The sequence below is a fragment of the Triturus cristatus genome, chromosome 3_2 (assembly GCF_964204655.1).
Source record: "Triturus cristatus chromosome 3_2, aTriCri1.1, whole genome shotgun sequence".
NCBI classification, from domain to species: domain Eukaryota; kingdom Metazoa; phylum Chordata; class Amphibia; order Caudata; family Salamandridae; genus Triturus; species Triturus cristatus.
Window position 1 is genome coordinate 587956347 of NC_140584.1, and position 16342 is coordinate 587972688.

General features: G+C 49.4%; 1 protein-coding gene across 1 annotated transcript in view; it reads right to left on the bottom strand.

Annotated features, from left to right (window-relative positions):
• The window catches only part of ZBTB8B (zinc finger and BTB domain containing 8B), a 58509-nt gene that overhangs the window by 23114 nt on the left and 19053 nt on the right, over window positions 1-16342 (bottom strand). Inside the window, exon 3 of the mRNA XM_085648394.1 lies at window positions 14275-14453. Coding sequence (XP_085504520.1) covers window positions 14275-14453 — 179 coding nt within the window. The remainder of the gene's footprint in view (window positions 1-14274; window positions 14454-16342) is intronic.

Genomic DNA, 16342 nt, shown 5'->3' on the forward strand with positions numbered 1-16342 from the left:
CCGAGTGGGACAGGTATGCTCAGACGTGAGTCCTGTGTTCTCCATGCCACTGGAATCAAGCTATCCTGGCTGAAGAGGGGTGAAACCCCGAAACCGGTCCTAGGATGCTTGTTTCCAGTCCAGGAAGGACCTGGCTTGGCAGTTCAGGCTGGACTGTTCCCATGAGGCACAGGGTCAAGACTGATTTGCATATGGCTGGGTTCAAACTGGAATGGCATGGTGAGCAAAAAAACGATGGATATAGGCCCAGATCTCTGTACTGGGGTGAATGTATGACATTGTTCTGCATTATGTCCATCAACTGTTGTTTTTGCCCATTTCAAGAGGAGCCAGCAACTGCACTGCATAGCTTAGGCACGAGGGGCAACCACCACCAGGCCTTGGTGTACAGGGAGCCACGAGCTACACTGAGAGGCCGTGCGCAGGGGAAACCCCCCCAGGCCTACCTTCACGAGGAGCCACCCTCTGCACGTGGCCAGCTCGGCACGCACATCGGCGTGCACCATCCACACCACCTGCACTTCTAGAGGGCCTTGTACCCCACTGTCCACTCCTACAAAAGGGCGCCTAGCTGACCTCCTGCAGCCTCCGGGACTACAAGGCCATACAGCTGCTTTACCCACCGGCACAAGAGGCGCCCCGTAGCGGCAAGTGGCAGCCTGCAACACAGGTAGCGGTGCCCTCCTAGCCCACGCAGGGACGCACCCCCTCAAAGCCAGCGGGAGCCCCCCTGGGCTCTACGTGTACCGTAGGGTTCCACTGCTGTCCTCGCCACACGCACCATGTGTGCCCAGACCTTCTCCTTAACCAATCCAGTGCCCTTCCTCCCTAAGCCCGGGGAACCAGCCATGAAATGGGCTGATTGGAAGGGGTATTTCTGGAACTACCTCTCAGCTTTGGAGGACCAAGGCTAGGAGGAATTCTCAAGCAAACTGCTGAAGAAAATCCTGCTACATAATCTAGGGCCGAAGGATCTGAGCGTTTACGACCAGATGGTGAAAAAGACCAGGGCTTTGACCGACGATGACATTTTCCAACACGCCCTCGACGAGCTGGACAGCCATTACCAGCCCGTGATATGCACGGCCATTGACAGTTACAATTTGTTCCAAAGGAAACAGGCAGAAGCGGAGTCTTTGGAGGACTACGTGGCGGCCCTCAAGAAAGTGGCCATCAACTGCAAGTTTGGCGCCATGCACGACGACCTCATACGAGACCAAATCATCATGCACTCCACCCACACAAGTGTCCAGGAAAAGCTCTGGGTAAGCGGCGAAGTGCCCCTTCCAGAGATCATCGCGATAGAGAAACGAGCGGAGTTATCCAAACGATGCGCTCTCGCGGCCAAGAAAGACATGGCGCCACAAGCCACAGTGTGCAAAATCTCCGACCGGAAGGTTCGACCATAAAAAACCTCGACGGACTCCATCTCACCCCGCCAATTTACGTCTAAGAGCAGAGGTCCCGATGGCGCCCCTCAGGGTAAACAAGGTGCCTGTTACAGATGCGGCAGCCACTCCCACATGGGTAATGACAAAAAATGCCCGGCGTTCCACGTCAAATGCTCTTTCTGCGGCATCACAGGACACTTCGGCAAGGTCTGCCGTCGGAGGCCCAGAAACGCTGCAGTCAAATACATCCAGGATGTCTCTGATGATCAAGAGGGGGCAGAGCTCTCAGACCCAGACAGCATTCTTTGCATCGAAGATCACATCCTGGACATAGGGGGTGTCACAACTAAAAAACCCTCCTGCAAGTTGTCGATAGGGGGTGTCCACGTTGTCATGGTTGCGGACTCTGGGTCGCCCTACACCATCATCCAGAAACAGATTTGGGAGCGAGACTTCGCCCAAGTGGTGGGCAATCATCTTCACCCCACGGACGTCCATCCAGTCACATACACAGGAGAAAGGATCCCCATGGTAGGCTTCCGGCTGCTCCTGTTCGAGTTCAAAGGACGGCACACCACGGCGAAATTCTATGTGGCACAAAAGGGCCCATCGGTCCTGGGTTGGGCTGACCAGGGAGCGCTCAGCATCTAGCTCAAACCCGGTGACGACACGCAGGTGCTCCTGATGGATGACACGTCCATGCCATCCTCACTCCAAGCAGAGTTCCCCACTGTCTTCAGCAACCAAATTGGAAAGATGTGCAAGTTCTCCCACAAGATCGTACTGAAAGACAGAGTGGTACCAGTCGACCACAAAATCAGGAACATCCTGTTCAACTGCCGAGAAGCACTACAGATAGAACTTAAGTGCTTAGAAGACAGCGGCATCATTGAACTGATCGAATGCGCCAAATGGCTCGAGCCTTTGGTTGTGGCACGCAAACCAAGCAGGAAGATCCGCCTCTGCATTGATCTCGGTGAACTTAACAAGAACATCATTGTGGGTAAGTTTCCACCGCCCAAAATCAACGAACTGCTCGCCCAGACCAAAGGTATCAAGTGTTTCTCTACCATCGACCTCAAAGCTGCCTACCACAGGGTATCACTCCACCCGTCATGCCGAAAACTTACATCCTTCATCACACCCTTTGGATGCTACAGGTTCAGACGCCTGCCCTTTGGGCTCGCATCCGCGGCTGCCGTCTTCCAAAAACTCATGCACAAGCTGTTCCAAGGTGTCCACGGAGTCCTCTACTTTCAAGATGACATCCTCGTCATGGGGAAATCCAAAGCTGAACACGACGACATCCTGCACACCGTCCTACACACGCTCGCAGCTAATGGCCTCACGGCCGAATTAGAGAAATGCAAATTCGGTCTCCGCAAGGTCACATATCTGGGGCATGAAATCAGCGACACAAGAATCACCCCCAAATCGGCAAACGTGGAGGTCATCATGTCAGGTCCCTCCCCGAAAACCAAAGACGACGTTTGCTCATTCCTGGGGCTGGCGGAGTTCTACAGTAAATTTGTCAAGAACTTTGCGACAAAGACGCACAGCTTACGCCAACTACTCAAGGAAAAGAATAGTTTCGCCTGGTCAGAGGAGATGGAAGCGGAGTTCTTAGTCACCAAACAAGACATCTGCAAGGCAGTTCCATTACATGGGTTTGACGGCGCTGCAATCAGCATCCTGACCACGGACGCCAGTGACAAAGGACTGGGACCAGTCCTTTCCCAGAGGGCTTCCGATGGTGCCGAAACCACGTGGGGTTCGCATCGCGATCCCTCACCCCCAGTGAAGAGAAGTACAGTGTAATCGAGAAGGAAATGCTAGCCGCCATCTGGGCGATGGAGAAATTCCAACAGTACCTGTGGGGGTCACGATTCACACTCCGTACCCGCCACAAGCCCCTGATCAAGGTCCTCACATCCAGCGGCAATGTGACAGCCACTCCACGCATCGCTAAAATGACATTGTGCCTGTTGGACTTTGTCTACGATGTGGAGTACATCCCTGGCCCGCAGAACAGAGTGGCGGATTTCCTGAGCAGAGCAGCAGCCATGGAAAAACCCGACACATCATCGGAGTGGGATGAATACAGCGTCGCCTTCATGACGGATCATGAACACACCACCAGTGCCCAGGACTGGGCAGAAGCCTACACACAGGACACAGAACTATCCCAGGTCAGGGGGTACGTCACGCGAGGCTGGCCGGAGAAGAAGCACATCGACAGCAACCTCAGAAAATTCTGGGAAGTCCGCGAGGAACTCTCCATTGGCAAGGACTCCATATTCCTGCTAAGAGGTGACAAAGTGGTGCCCCCGAAGGCTCTGTATAACCGCATTCTTCAACATCAACCACGAAGGCCACCTGGGCATCGTAAATGCCAAAAGGCGGATGAAACTGCTGTACTGGTGGCCCGCCATGGACATCCAAGTGGAAAGGTTTGTCAGGGACTGCGCCCATTGCGCCAGAGCTGACAAAACTCTCGTCACCCTGAGGCCCCCCATGGGCGAGTTCTCCACTCCCACCAACCCCTGGGAGGACTTATCCTTCGACATTGTAGGCCCGGGCCTAGACACCCGGGGCACACCCAAACACCTCATCGTTGTCGTGGACTGCTATTCAAAGTGGCCAGATGTTGAAATCTGCGAATCGGTGGATTCCGACGCCATCATTACCTTCCTCACCAACATCTTCTTGAGGGAGGGCATCCCCAAGTCCATCACCAGCGACAATGGACCCCAGTTCACATCAGCCAAGTGGACAGCCTTCACCAACAGAAACGGAATCCAGATGAAGCACACTCTGGTCTACCACCCAACGGGCAACGGCCAAGTGGAACGCTTTAACTGGGTGATCATGGGCTCGATCCAAGCAGCCATCAGCGCCGGAAAGATCTGGGAGTCCGAAGTCAGAAACACGGTATGGGCATACCCCATCACACCCACCTTGACAGGCTACAGCCCGTTTAAGATCCTAAGAGGCGGACAACCCTTCACCAGAGACAACACAGCCTGGATGACCATGAGACTCCAAAGCAAATGGTCCCCAGCCATTGTCCGCAGCAACACAGCGAAGGCACAAAGCATCTACAAGGCACATTATGACAAAAGGAACAATGTGCGTGAAGCCTCATTGGCAGAGGTTGAGTGGGTCAGAGTCAAAAAGGGTCAACCAGGACTCAAAGGAGACAGCAAATTCAGTGAGCCCCTGTGGGTTGTAGAAGCATACACCCGCTCTGCCTTATTGAGTGATGGCAAGGTTTGGTCCCAATCCAGAATGGCCAAGTGCAACAAGATCCTGCATTGGGGCATGAGCAACAGTGAGCTAGAAGAAAGCCCCAGTGTAGCGGGAGCGGCAGCACCCTCTACAGACCACGTGAGTGCAGCCGGACCAGCCAGTGCGGATGGACAATCACCTAGACAGCCGATGCCGTGTCCGCCCAGCCAGGACGCAGATGAAGGGGGCATTCCGGGCAAGACATCCAACGCCTTCCCGAGAGACCAGGAGGAGGGCACGAGGTCAGACGGACCCCGCGGAGGAAGACAGCAAGGGACCGGAACGCACACCCGCAAGAGCCGTGCGGTGAAGCTACCGAAACACCTCAGTGACTTTCAGTTGTGAACCTCTCTCTCTCTCTCTCCCTCTCTCTCTCCCTCTCTCTCTCTTCCTCTCTCTCTCTCTCTCTCTCTCTCTCTCTTACTCTCTCCCTTTCCCCCCACACCTGTGGGCACATTTACAGTTATATCCGCTATTGTTAAGGGGGAAGAGTGTAGTGTGGCGGTTTAGCCCCCCCGCAGTCACGTAACCCAGGGCAAGGCATCGCGGGAGGACATGATGCGGGGGCTAGCATTCGGACTAAGGCACTGATGCAAGCTGACCGGCTCTCCCCGATATATCCTGTTACTGCCTAATAAAGTAAAGGTTAAACAGCCCCATGGACTCCGCGCTTCTTTCTTTGGGGCCTGGCTTCAATCCCACACCAACGGCTAGAGCTGCCGATGTTGGCGCTTGGAAACAGGTTGGAGCCTTGGCTCAAGTAACTAATACACATTTGAAGCACTCCAACACCTTTGACGTGAACTGATGCGCTATAGAGCTGCAAACAAACGGTCCTGAAATTAGAAGACTGGGTGATACAAGGTAGTCACTGTGAAGTTATAGGGAAAGCAGCAAAGGACATTAAAGCTGCAGAGTATGCTTTGTTTTCACTGGTGACTGCTAGCATTTAGCCCCATCAGGTACCTGTAGATCCTTTTTACCAGCGGCTTCGGGCAAGGAGGGAGTGTGCGGCCAGGAGAAAGGGCTGGGACAGACAGGGGCCGTTGTGACTCCAGCTTCGGGACTGACTGTAGGAGATCGACTCATGCGGGCCTCTTCATTTGAGTTAGGAGCGCCTGTGCTGAGGGCCGGAAGGTTATTGGCACATGGTGGATCACGAGGGTAAAGGAAGGCCAGTGGGGCACGTTCATACTGTGCATGAACTTGCTGCATACAGATACTTTCTAACACGGACCCTGTTCCCCTGTACCCAGTTTAAGTATCTCTCCGTGATGCATTGCAAATTGGTAAAATCTACAGAACAATCATTGGTTTCTCGGTGTTCCCTACTGATCACTGTAAATTGAAATATAGAAAACAGCCTCTGGGCTCAGCTGTTGCACAGGAGTTAAATATAGCAGTATTCCCTCAGATGATTTAAGTACAGTACACGGTGATTTGCAAGCACGTCAGAGAAGGGGCAACCTGGCCATGACGCTGTGCTGGCAGACTGGCACTGTGCGAGCAGATGCTGTCGCTGGCAGGCAGGCACGTAGCTTAGGTGACTGCACTTCATATGGTATCAGCAGAATGGCCACCTTCTTTTAGGCAGGAGCTATAGCTCAGAAGCAGGATCTTATGCAAATGGTGTCACAGGCCCATCTATTGCAAGCAAGTCCTAACACTGGAGGTAAAGTGTCAGAAGGACATCTTTCCGCTATTCACCGACATAACCGGGCCATTAGCACTTTAAAAGAAGGGAATACTGAGCCACAGCAAGCATGAAATCCTGAGAGAGGACAACTTCTTCCACGATGGGTGTAGCATGTACCCTGCTTCAATGGTGATGTATCTTTTGGGAAAAAGTCTTCCATGAAGATTCAGAGGCTATGTTTACGCTGACCAGTGGTGACTGAAAAGGCCAATAATAGCCAGCACAGCCTGAACTTGACTTAATGCACGTAGAGCAGTCTGGAGTCCATGGACCTAAAGAGAAGCTTGTTTTGGGGTCAAAACGCCCCTTGCCTCATGCAGAGGAGGTGTGTGCAGTACAATAAACAATTGGTCACAGTAGCAACAATTTAACAAAAAGAACTAAATTGGGGCCTTTACAACACCAGCTTCTCAAGTTTCGCAGTGAATGTGATTTATTTTCAAGGCATAAATAAATTCTTATAGACAACTCAGTTGTTCATACATCTGGAACATGATTGTATATGCAACATTGGTGCTCTGGTATGGGGATGAGTGGGGTGTTCTGGGTCAAAGCGAGTGAGTGAAGGAAATTGAAAGGGAAGAGGTAATGTGACATATATACATTAAATTTAAATAGTGAAACCTGTCCGGCCTATTACAGGCCAAGTATTCCGGTATATCCACATAGCAGTATAGAGACACTGATAATGAATTTCAGTCGTCAGAGCTTGTATGAATGGTATGTAGTAGTCAACGTTTCGACCTCTTAAAGAGTTCCAGGTGGTTCAGTCCTTGGTGTGGGGTCTTCATCAAGACAGTGCGATAGAGCGCCCAATCAATCAAACAGCACGTCCAATCAGGCTGTGACGTCTAGGCGAGTGGGCTCCAAAATGCTCTAAACAACGGGAAAATGTATGGTCATGAGTACACGTACTGACATCCGTAATGAGACTGTGGGTCAACAGATCCCATGCAGTCAAACCTACTCCTTCCCTCTTCAGTACACTAGGAGAAGGTGTCCGCGGCATGTCTCTATGTATCCAGGGGTAAACGTGCAGCATAAGGTAAGAGCAACAGAGACACAAACAGAATGTACACAAGTAAAGTGTCAGTTTGTACCATCAATTCCCACAAATATTGAAATATGCTTATATGCATTTTGCTAATGTCCCACTGACGGTGTTACCATTCTTCATGGTAATCTCACGCAATCATATGATTGCTATGATTAGCACGTTCCAGTCGTTGCAGCATCTTTGTCCCACCGAGGCAACTGCATGGATGCCAAAAACCGGCTTAGTTTATAGCTCACTTCAAGTCTTCAGGTGTTTAACAAGGGCCGTCTTCAGCCCTCAAGCAGCAGCAAGTCGGGCCCTTCCTGAGGCGCCAGTGTTTGGTAAACCTGGGCAGTCACTTGAGGTTCTTCTGGTCGGAATTGTCATGATATTGTTAACTAACACGTGTATGAGCAAACTCTGCCATTGACAGGTCATTGCAGTGCATTTCGATAGTCTGGTATTTGACTTTCCACACAGAAGGCTAATGGGCTCAAAGGTTCTGATGCCATGGTCCAGTCACTGCTGGTGAAGAGATAGGATCCCGCAATGACAAACTTGTCATATACAGCTTGTCTGAATAGATATGCTTTAAGGTTTTTCCTAACGTGTTATGCAGTTGAGACATCCGAGTTAGGTAAATGTTAGTCCATTGTGGAAACCTGAAACTCTTCATCTTGGGCCACATGTAAAAATAGAGATCTGTAGCCTTTGGTTGAACCATCATGTATTAATTTGGTGCTTTTGAAAGGGACTCTGAGGCAAAGGTATACTGCGAAATGTCCCCAAGGTTACTATAAAAGGTGCCTTTAAAAGGCTCAATTGGATTTAAAAAGGCGATCTCTAAATAGGCTTGTCAGTGTTCTGCCTGAATACATTGTCTTAGTAAGTGGACTTGATTGCTAGAATTCAGTTTCACTTCGAATTTTACAATCAAGTATGTCCCTTATTGACGAGTTAGACCAAGAGAAATCGCCCATTGTCTCTTTGGAACAGCAGCAAATTGATTTCCAAAGAAGAAAGGCAAAATATAATGTCACCCTGTCCCTAAATTGCATAATCATCATCATCATAAGCTTTATTTCGACATCCGTGTCATAAAAGCAATAAAAAACATTTTATAAAAGAAATACAAGATAAACTTATCATACAGCAACACACTAAAAATGATATTTACAAGCAGGCTGCCCAGGTTTATTGGTGCGGCCTCGATGTAAGATACAGTTACCGGGATCAACTGATTAAGAGTTAATACACACCATATCAGTAAAAACATACAATTAATACAATAAAAATAAGGGGCGGGACAACATAACAATTTGTCTTGGATAGGATCAGGTAACAAGTTGAAAACCTCCCGCAAATCTACTAATAATAGTGTCCCTACCCTCCTTGGGATGGGAGCACATGGAATTAAAAATAAGGGGAGAAAAAGTGCATGTGCATAGCATAAGGTTTTAGAATTAAAAAGATCAGCCTACGGTGGTTGAGTGTCAGCGTGTTTCTGCAGCGTATTGTACTATTCCTATCAGGAGTCTCTGTCTGATGAGCCATGTGTGACTTAGAAACTTTGCCACACAGCATGCAAAAAGCAGCCTGAAATCGGACCTAAGGATGCACAGGGCGACCTGATAGTCTTGTGTGCCCAGTTGCCGGCACAGTGGCTTTAGCCACTTGGCCCTCGGGATGTTATAAGCCGTGCAAGCAAACAAATCATGGGCGACACTTTCTAATGGGGCCCTGCAACAGGGGCAGGCCTTTGATTTTTGTTTGCGTAAGTGTCATTTTGCTGTAGTCTCACAGACTGGGAGTGTACCGAACCTGAAGTGGATAGAAAGCGTCCTGTCCCGTGGTACCTGAATATTATCTAAAAAGGGCTCTAGGTATCTATTCTGCTTATGGAGATCAAATTCTGCTGTTAATATTCCTAGGTTCGATTTGCAGATTTCTTGGCGATTCTCATATTCCCAATAAAGGCATTTCATCTCTTCTTTTGTGGGTAGTTCCTGCCTGGCCCAGTGCGCTTGGAGCCCCAAAACTGACAGCATTTCCCTAACATTTGAGATCCAGACTATTTTACAGCCAGTGTCTATTCGTATCACCTCAGAAAGGGCTTCAGTGTAGGGGGGGAGCTCTGGGGCTCGCCTGATGTGAGCCCAAAAGAAGAGCGGGCAGATTCTTGCTATGTCACCAATCGATCGACTGCCCATGTCAAGCATTAGAGGGGCGCGGGGGATTACTGGGGCAGCGTTACCAGGTCCCCGAGAAACCTGTGCTCAGACCTGCAGAGATCATGAGCCTTGTCAAATCCCCATAACTCTGCACCGTACAATGCTGTGCTAACCGCTTTGGCACCATAGACCTGGTGGGCTGGGGCTACCGGTCTGCTGTGTGAGAGGCGATCTTCCCTCCCAAGTGCTCAAGCTACTCGCTTGTGCCCCATCAACATCTTCACTGGGTGGGGCTTCCATGACAATTTGTCGGAGAGTCGAACACCAAGGTAGTCAAAGGTATCCCGCCTAGTGAAGGGTTGCTTATGTAGGACTTAGGGGGGTTGAAGGCAATGAATTTGTTTTTTAAGTTGTTAATAACCAACCCCCGGTCGTCGCAAAAGAGGTGGAACCTCTTGAGTAGAGGCTGCAACCCAGCTGGGGTCTTGGACATCAGCAAGTTGTTGTCGGCAAACAAGAGGGTTGGTACCTTATCACCCCCCAGGGTTGGTGCGTCTGCTGGATCTTCTTGCAGAAAGCTGACCACCCCGTTCATGTAGAGAGAGAATAGGATGGGAGCCAAGACACAACCCTGTCGCACTCCCAGTTCACTGGGATGCGCACTGTCAATTGTTTCAGCGCCCCCCCCCCCCATGTAACCTGGGCATAATTTCCTTAATGTAGCCGGACCAGCAGGTTGAGAATGAATGGGGGGATGCCCATATCTTTAAGTGACAGCCACAGTTTGCTCCCGGGGACCGGGTCAAAGGCAGGCTTTAGGTCGATAAATGCCAGGTAAAGACTGCCCTTGATGATCACCCTTACTTTCCAGTAGATAAGTAACAAACAAAACACCTGGTCAATTGTTCCTGTCCTAGGCCTTAAGCCAGCCTGATACTGTGAAAGAATAGCAGCATCCTCTGCCCATAGCTGAATTCTCTGCAGGAGGGCTCTGCCAAAGACGTTCAGCAGAGCATTGATCAAGCTAATGGGCCTGTAGTTTGAGGGGTCTACTCTGGCACCTTATTTTAAATAAATAATAACCCCCTCTGCGCCCTTCCAGGACCAGGGGACAGACGCCACGCTGGCTACGGCATTTGCCAAAAGAAGAATATAACGTACCAAGTTCGGGGTGCCTGCAAGAAATAAATCACCTGGCGAGGCGTCTGGTCCTGCTGATTTGGAAGGCATTACTCTGCCTATAGCAGCCTCTATCTCGGCCAGGTCGAAGAACTCGTCATTGCTATAGGGTCCTGAGGGAGCGTCAAGCTCCTCAGAGGGCATGGCCTCAGGTGTTATGTAAAGGCTCCATGCATAATGCAAAGAGTCATTCAAGCGATAACTTTGCTAGCAATTATTTTTCCAAGCTGCAACTGCTGGCATCACAAAACTTTCTTTTGCGGTAACAGTGTTGTGCCCCTATCTCAGTGGGCACACACAAATTCTATCTTATCATTCTATGAATGAACAATTCATTAGGGAGTACTGTAATTGTAACAATTTGTTAGGGAGTACTGTAATTGTAGCGGGTTAATGATCAGCAGCAGTCGTTGCAGCTCAACAAGTCACTACTGTCTTGGCTAACACGCTTTGCATTTATTTGTAATCTGTACTCCTTGAGTTTTGAGAGGTCAGTCGAGGTGCGGTCTAAAAGACTACCTCCAAACAGAATGCCAAGGAGGTCACTTTTATTTATAGGTGCTTTGAGACTAATGGATCTTGCCATGTGCCTATGAGCCTTTATGTCCTCTGTAAAAAATGAACCTTAGCTTAACCCTCTGGTAGCTTGGCATAGAGCAGTAGGGTTTAATTTAGGGGCAATGTGTGAAGTATTTGTGCAACACTACAAACTGTAAAACAGTGAAAACACCACACAAAAAGGTCAGGTGGTTCTGCGGCCAAGCGAGCTGCCATATAAGGGTGGATTTACGCAGCTGCCACATAACTATTAGTATGTATATCCAGTCTACCTAGTAATTACAAAGGATTGACGCACAGCACCGGGTCTGGGCTGAGTTTTCAACCGACCACCCTTTAGTCGAACAATGGCGGTATTGAAATACAGTACAGATAGGATGGGGAGGAAGCCTGTGGCCAGGTGGGAGTCAACAAAGACAAGATGGCAAAATAACTAGTAATATGGCCACGACATGAATATTATGTGGCATAATTACCATTTCTTGCTGCATAATTCCAGTGAAATCAGGGATTCTGAGATGGGTCTTTCTCGAAGGGCAAAGACACAAACCTCACTATCTCTGTTGGGTACGGCAATGCTGGAGATCACAGGTTGTTTAGATAGCTCACGGATGGAGGAGGTGCAGCCAGACCGGTAAGGGGCCTGCAACAAAACCCTACCGAGGGAGGGGATAATAAGAGCAGGTGGCAGCTAAGCCCAGGAAAACGTCAGGCGCCGACTGGTCAGCTTGGTTTCAAGCAACTAATCGGAGGGGGCATCCTGGGTGTGCCATAAGGTTAATAGGGCGTGGGGCACCCCACCTCGAGCAGGCGGCATCTAAGCCAGGGAAAATGCTGGGCGCCGATTGGTCTGCTTGGTGTGAAGCGACCAATTGGAGGGGGGCCCCCTAGGTGTGCTATAAGGTTAAAATGGCATGCCCACCCCCCAAGAGCCTTTGTCTCTGGTTGTCTCCTCTCGGATTACTCAGATGACAGGATTCATCTGTCCTGTGGTCCTTTAGATAGCAGTGGTCCTTTAGATAGCACGTGAGCCAGGGAGATGCAGCCGGACTGATGAGGGGCCCGTGACAAACCCCTACCGGGGGCAGGAACAAAAGCGGGCAGCAGCTAAGCCCGGGAAAATGCTGGGCGCCGATTGGTCTGCTTGGTGTGAAGCGACCAATCGGAGGAGGGGCCCCTGGGTGCGCCAGAAGGTTAAAATGGCATGCCCGCCCCCCAAGAGTCATGTGCCTTCGTCTCTGGTTGTCTCCTCTCGGATTACTCAGATAACAGGATTCATCTGTCCTGTGGACCTTTAGATAGCGTGGTGCTTTAGATAGCACATGAGCCAGGGAGGTGCAGCCGGACTGGTGAGGGACCCGTGAAAAAACCCCTACCGGGGGCAGGAACAAAATCGGGCAGCAGCGAAGCCTGGGAAAATGACAGACATGGATTGGTCTGTTTGGTCTGAATCAACCAATCGACGGAGGCTCTCTGGGTGCACCACAAGGTTAAAAGGGCATGCCTCCCCCCTCCAGGAGTCATGTGCCCATGCCTCTGGTTGTTTCCCCGGGGATTACACAGATGACAGGGTTCATCTGCCCAATGGAGTGATCAATATGTTTCTCCTGAACGTTGCAGGGATACTCGAGCTACTGGTTCTACTAGTTGTGGGTGTGAAGTTGGTTGTTGGTAAACCCCCTCCAGCGTGGCAGGGAGTCACGAGGTTTAATAATAAATATCTTCACATAAGGATGTAAAAGGGCAATTGCCAAACCAGGTCCTTGGGATGCCTTAAGACAGGGACTTTTGAGACAAGTGCCCAGACAATTTCCTTGAGATGACTCAAGGCAGGGATGCTTAAGGGCAGACAACAGGGGTAAGAAATGGTCAGCGCTGGGCGAACATGGTATGTGCACCCCAGGCATTGCCACGGGCCATGAATGCCAGGCATTTGGTAGCAAGTTGAAGCCTCAAAGCACGACCCGCTGTACCAAGTAATTGACAGAATTAGGGCTATTACAGAAGTCTGAAAGTGATGTAGGACAACCTTGAACAGACATCATGACTGAAAGGATGATGCATTGCAGGATTAGGCAAGTTATGGTTATTAAAATGCAATAAATTGTAGGATGTATACTGTATAACCTGTCATGAAAATGCCTTACATTGTAGTCCACTATAAACCAGAATTGAGCATGTTGATTACCAATGTCTTCAAGACAGTGTTGACCAACTTATGATGTGAATAAACTGCGGCTGTTCTAACACCACAAAAAGTCTTGGTGTACATAATTGATGGGAAAGAAGGAATGGTGTGAGGGCCCGTGAGTTGCTCGCACAGCTGGGGAGGGAGTAACCGGCAGCAGCACATGCTTCACTCATGCATAAGAAAGTAAGGATACCGGAAGCATGGGGAGAGAGGGACGGGCTCCGAGGGAGGGCAGGGGAGCGAGATTTACAGAACACACTATTTCAAGGAAGGAGACCTTAGATGCTGCCATTGAGCAGTGTTCAATTTGTATAAATAATTAAATAAATACAGGTCCCCAAATTTCGAGGCTGACTAGTTGCAATGCCACCTCATTCCTCTTGCTTGCACCACCCTTCACTTAGTTTCTTCTTCTCACTCTTATTGGTTCTTTTTGATCCATGCTTTCTCCCTTTGTCACTTTTTTTCTAACTTTTTCTTCTGTTTGCTGCCTTTGCCTCTGTTGCTCTGGATCAAACGGTGATGATGAGAGATAATTTACAGTTCCTAAAAATGAGTGCAGTTGTACACCACCTGAAACCACCGACACTGCCATTGGCCAAACATGACCATGGTGTTTACTACTGGTTACTGCTTTTATCAAAACCAGGCCTCAGTGCTTGCATTAACCAGACCCAATCATACAAAATGACTTAAATTATACGTTATTAATAAAAAAACGATCCCATAGTTGAATGTCTGACATGCTAAACCCCCAGACTTACACTCAGTGCATGACTGCGTAGGTGCTCCTGTCGTGTGAACCTCTTGCCGCAAGTCTCGCAGGGGTATGGCCTCTCACCGGTATGGGAGCGGATGTGGCGCTTCAAAATACCCTTCTGCTTGGCAGTGTATGGGCAGAACGGGCACTTATGCAGCTTTATGGGAACAACAAGAACCTCCCCTTCACAATAAGAGAAAGAGAGAGAGAGAGAGAGAAAAAAACATACCGTAAAGGAAGGGAGACCGAACAAGAAACCATGAACAGATTTGACATCACTCAATGAGGAAACCCCCTATACCCGCTCCTACAGACAGAATGATAGGAGCATCTTAGTATAAAAAGCTTTACTTAATTAATTCAGCGGTGACACTAGGTGTCTATCTGTGTCCAGAAAGAGCTCCTGCAGCTGGGTCTCTAGTTCCTGGCTTGGCTGTCTCATTCGTAAATTTATAGAGGGCCGTCTTTTGCTCACACTTATACACATAGTTTTGCTGAAGCTGTTGATTCCTCAAGGTCAGCCCTGGCCTGGCTTTCCTTCTCACACCACATGTCCAACCCATGCACACGCCACGCTGAGCCCTGTGGACACACACAGTCCTAACTAATCTGCAGAACAGTGTGGTTACCCTGACGTTGAGCATATAATATATATTTATTGAAAGGTATTTCGATAAAACTAGCAGTAGGTCTTAAAATTCAAAAAGAATGGTCAGAGGAAGTCCTGGCTAAGCATTCCGTCTTTTATCGGGAAGAGCACTCTGGGGCAGGTGTGTGTGTGGTCAAAGAGTGAGGTACCAAGACGGCACCACAGACATCCAATCATCTGCACAAAGAATACTTATGGTGGATGCCCGGAGTATGTACACTGCACGCATGTCGGAAAAGGGAGTCACTCGCTCATAACAGCTTACACGGCAAGGAGGGCTGAGTGTATATTAAAAGAACAAAAGCTGATGGGAGGAATACTTGCCGCAATCCTGTACCTCACTTTTTAGGTCTCGCCTGACAAAAGCAGCGCATGCGCTACCTTACCATACGAGGACCTTTTGCAATCGATTCAGCCAAAGCCGAATGCACGCGCACCCGATGGACAAAGATGACTGCTCTTGCAATCCACAAAAGCTAAACATGCACGCATATGGACAAAAAAATGCACGTGCATGTGGACAGCCCAACGCCATCTTTGACACGCGCGTGCATTTTTTTGTCCGTATGCGTGCATGGGGGCCCCTAGGTACCGGCGCCGCGCGTAATTCTTTTATTAACTTTATATTCACTTTGGCGGCACCCGCGCTTTATCTTCAGCCATGTTAAGCTAAAACACGGGTGCCGGGATTGTTGCAAAAGTAAAGAAATAGATGTTTTTCTATTTGTTTACTTTTGCTACAATCGCGGCACCCGCGCTTTAGCTTAACATAGCTGAAGATAAAGCGCGGGTGCCGTGATTGTCACACTTCTCGAGGTGAGACGATAGCCGGTTACAGGCACACTGTACAAAAGGGTGCTCAGCCTAGCCATAGATGACTACACCTTGACACACGGGGGAAGGGCGAGTGTGGGTTTTAAACACTGCTCTCTCAGTGTGCCATAAACACTGTAGTTCTGCTGCTCGCCCGGCCTCTCAGTTTGCCAACGCAGTTCCATTCCGGTTCGGGGCTGTCATTTTACTGCAGTTTCAAATCATATGCTTCTAATTTCTGCCATACGTGATGCCAAACATTAGCATTAGAAATAAACTTAAAAGTGATCATAAACTGTGTTTGACCAGTAATACAGACACCAACAAGCTTTGTACTGATATTTCCCGAAGCGAAGCACGCAGTGCCTCATTTCGAGTGCCCTGTAGTACTAATGAAACCGGTAATGAAAGTTACTGATCCCAGCGGAGTTAGGAGTCACACAAGAATAATGCAGGTCCGGGGTTTCTCACCCTTATACTTCAGCTGCTCAAACATCCTAATTGCCCAGGTGAAACTAGTGGAAGGGCGCAGTGTTCCCGATTCCCTTGGCAATACCTCATTTCTGAGGACATTTTCAAGGGTCTCCTTTATCAGTGTCTTCAAGGAGGA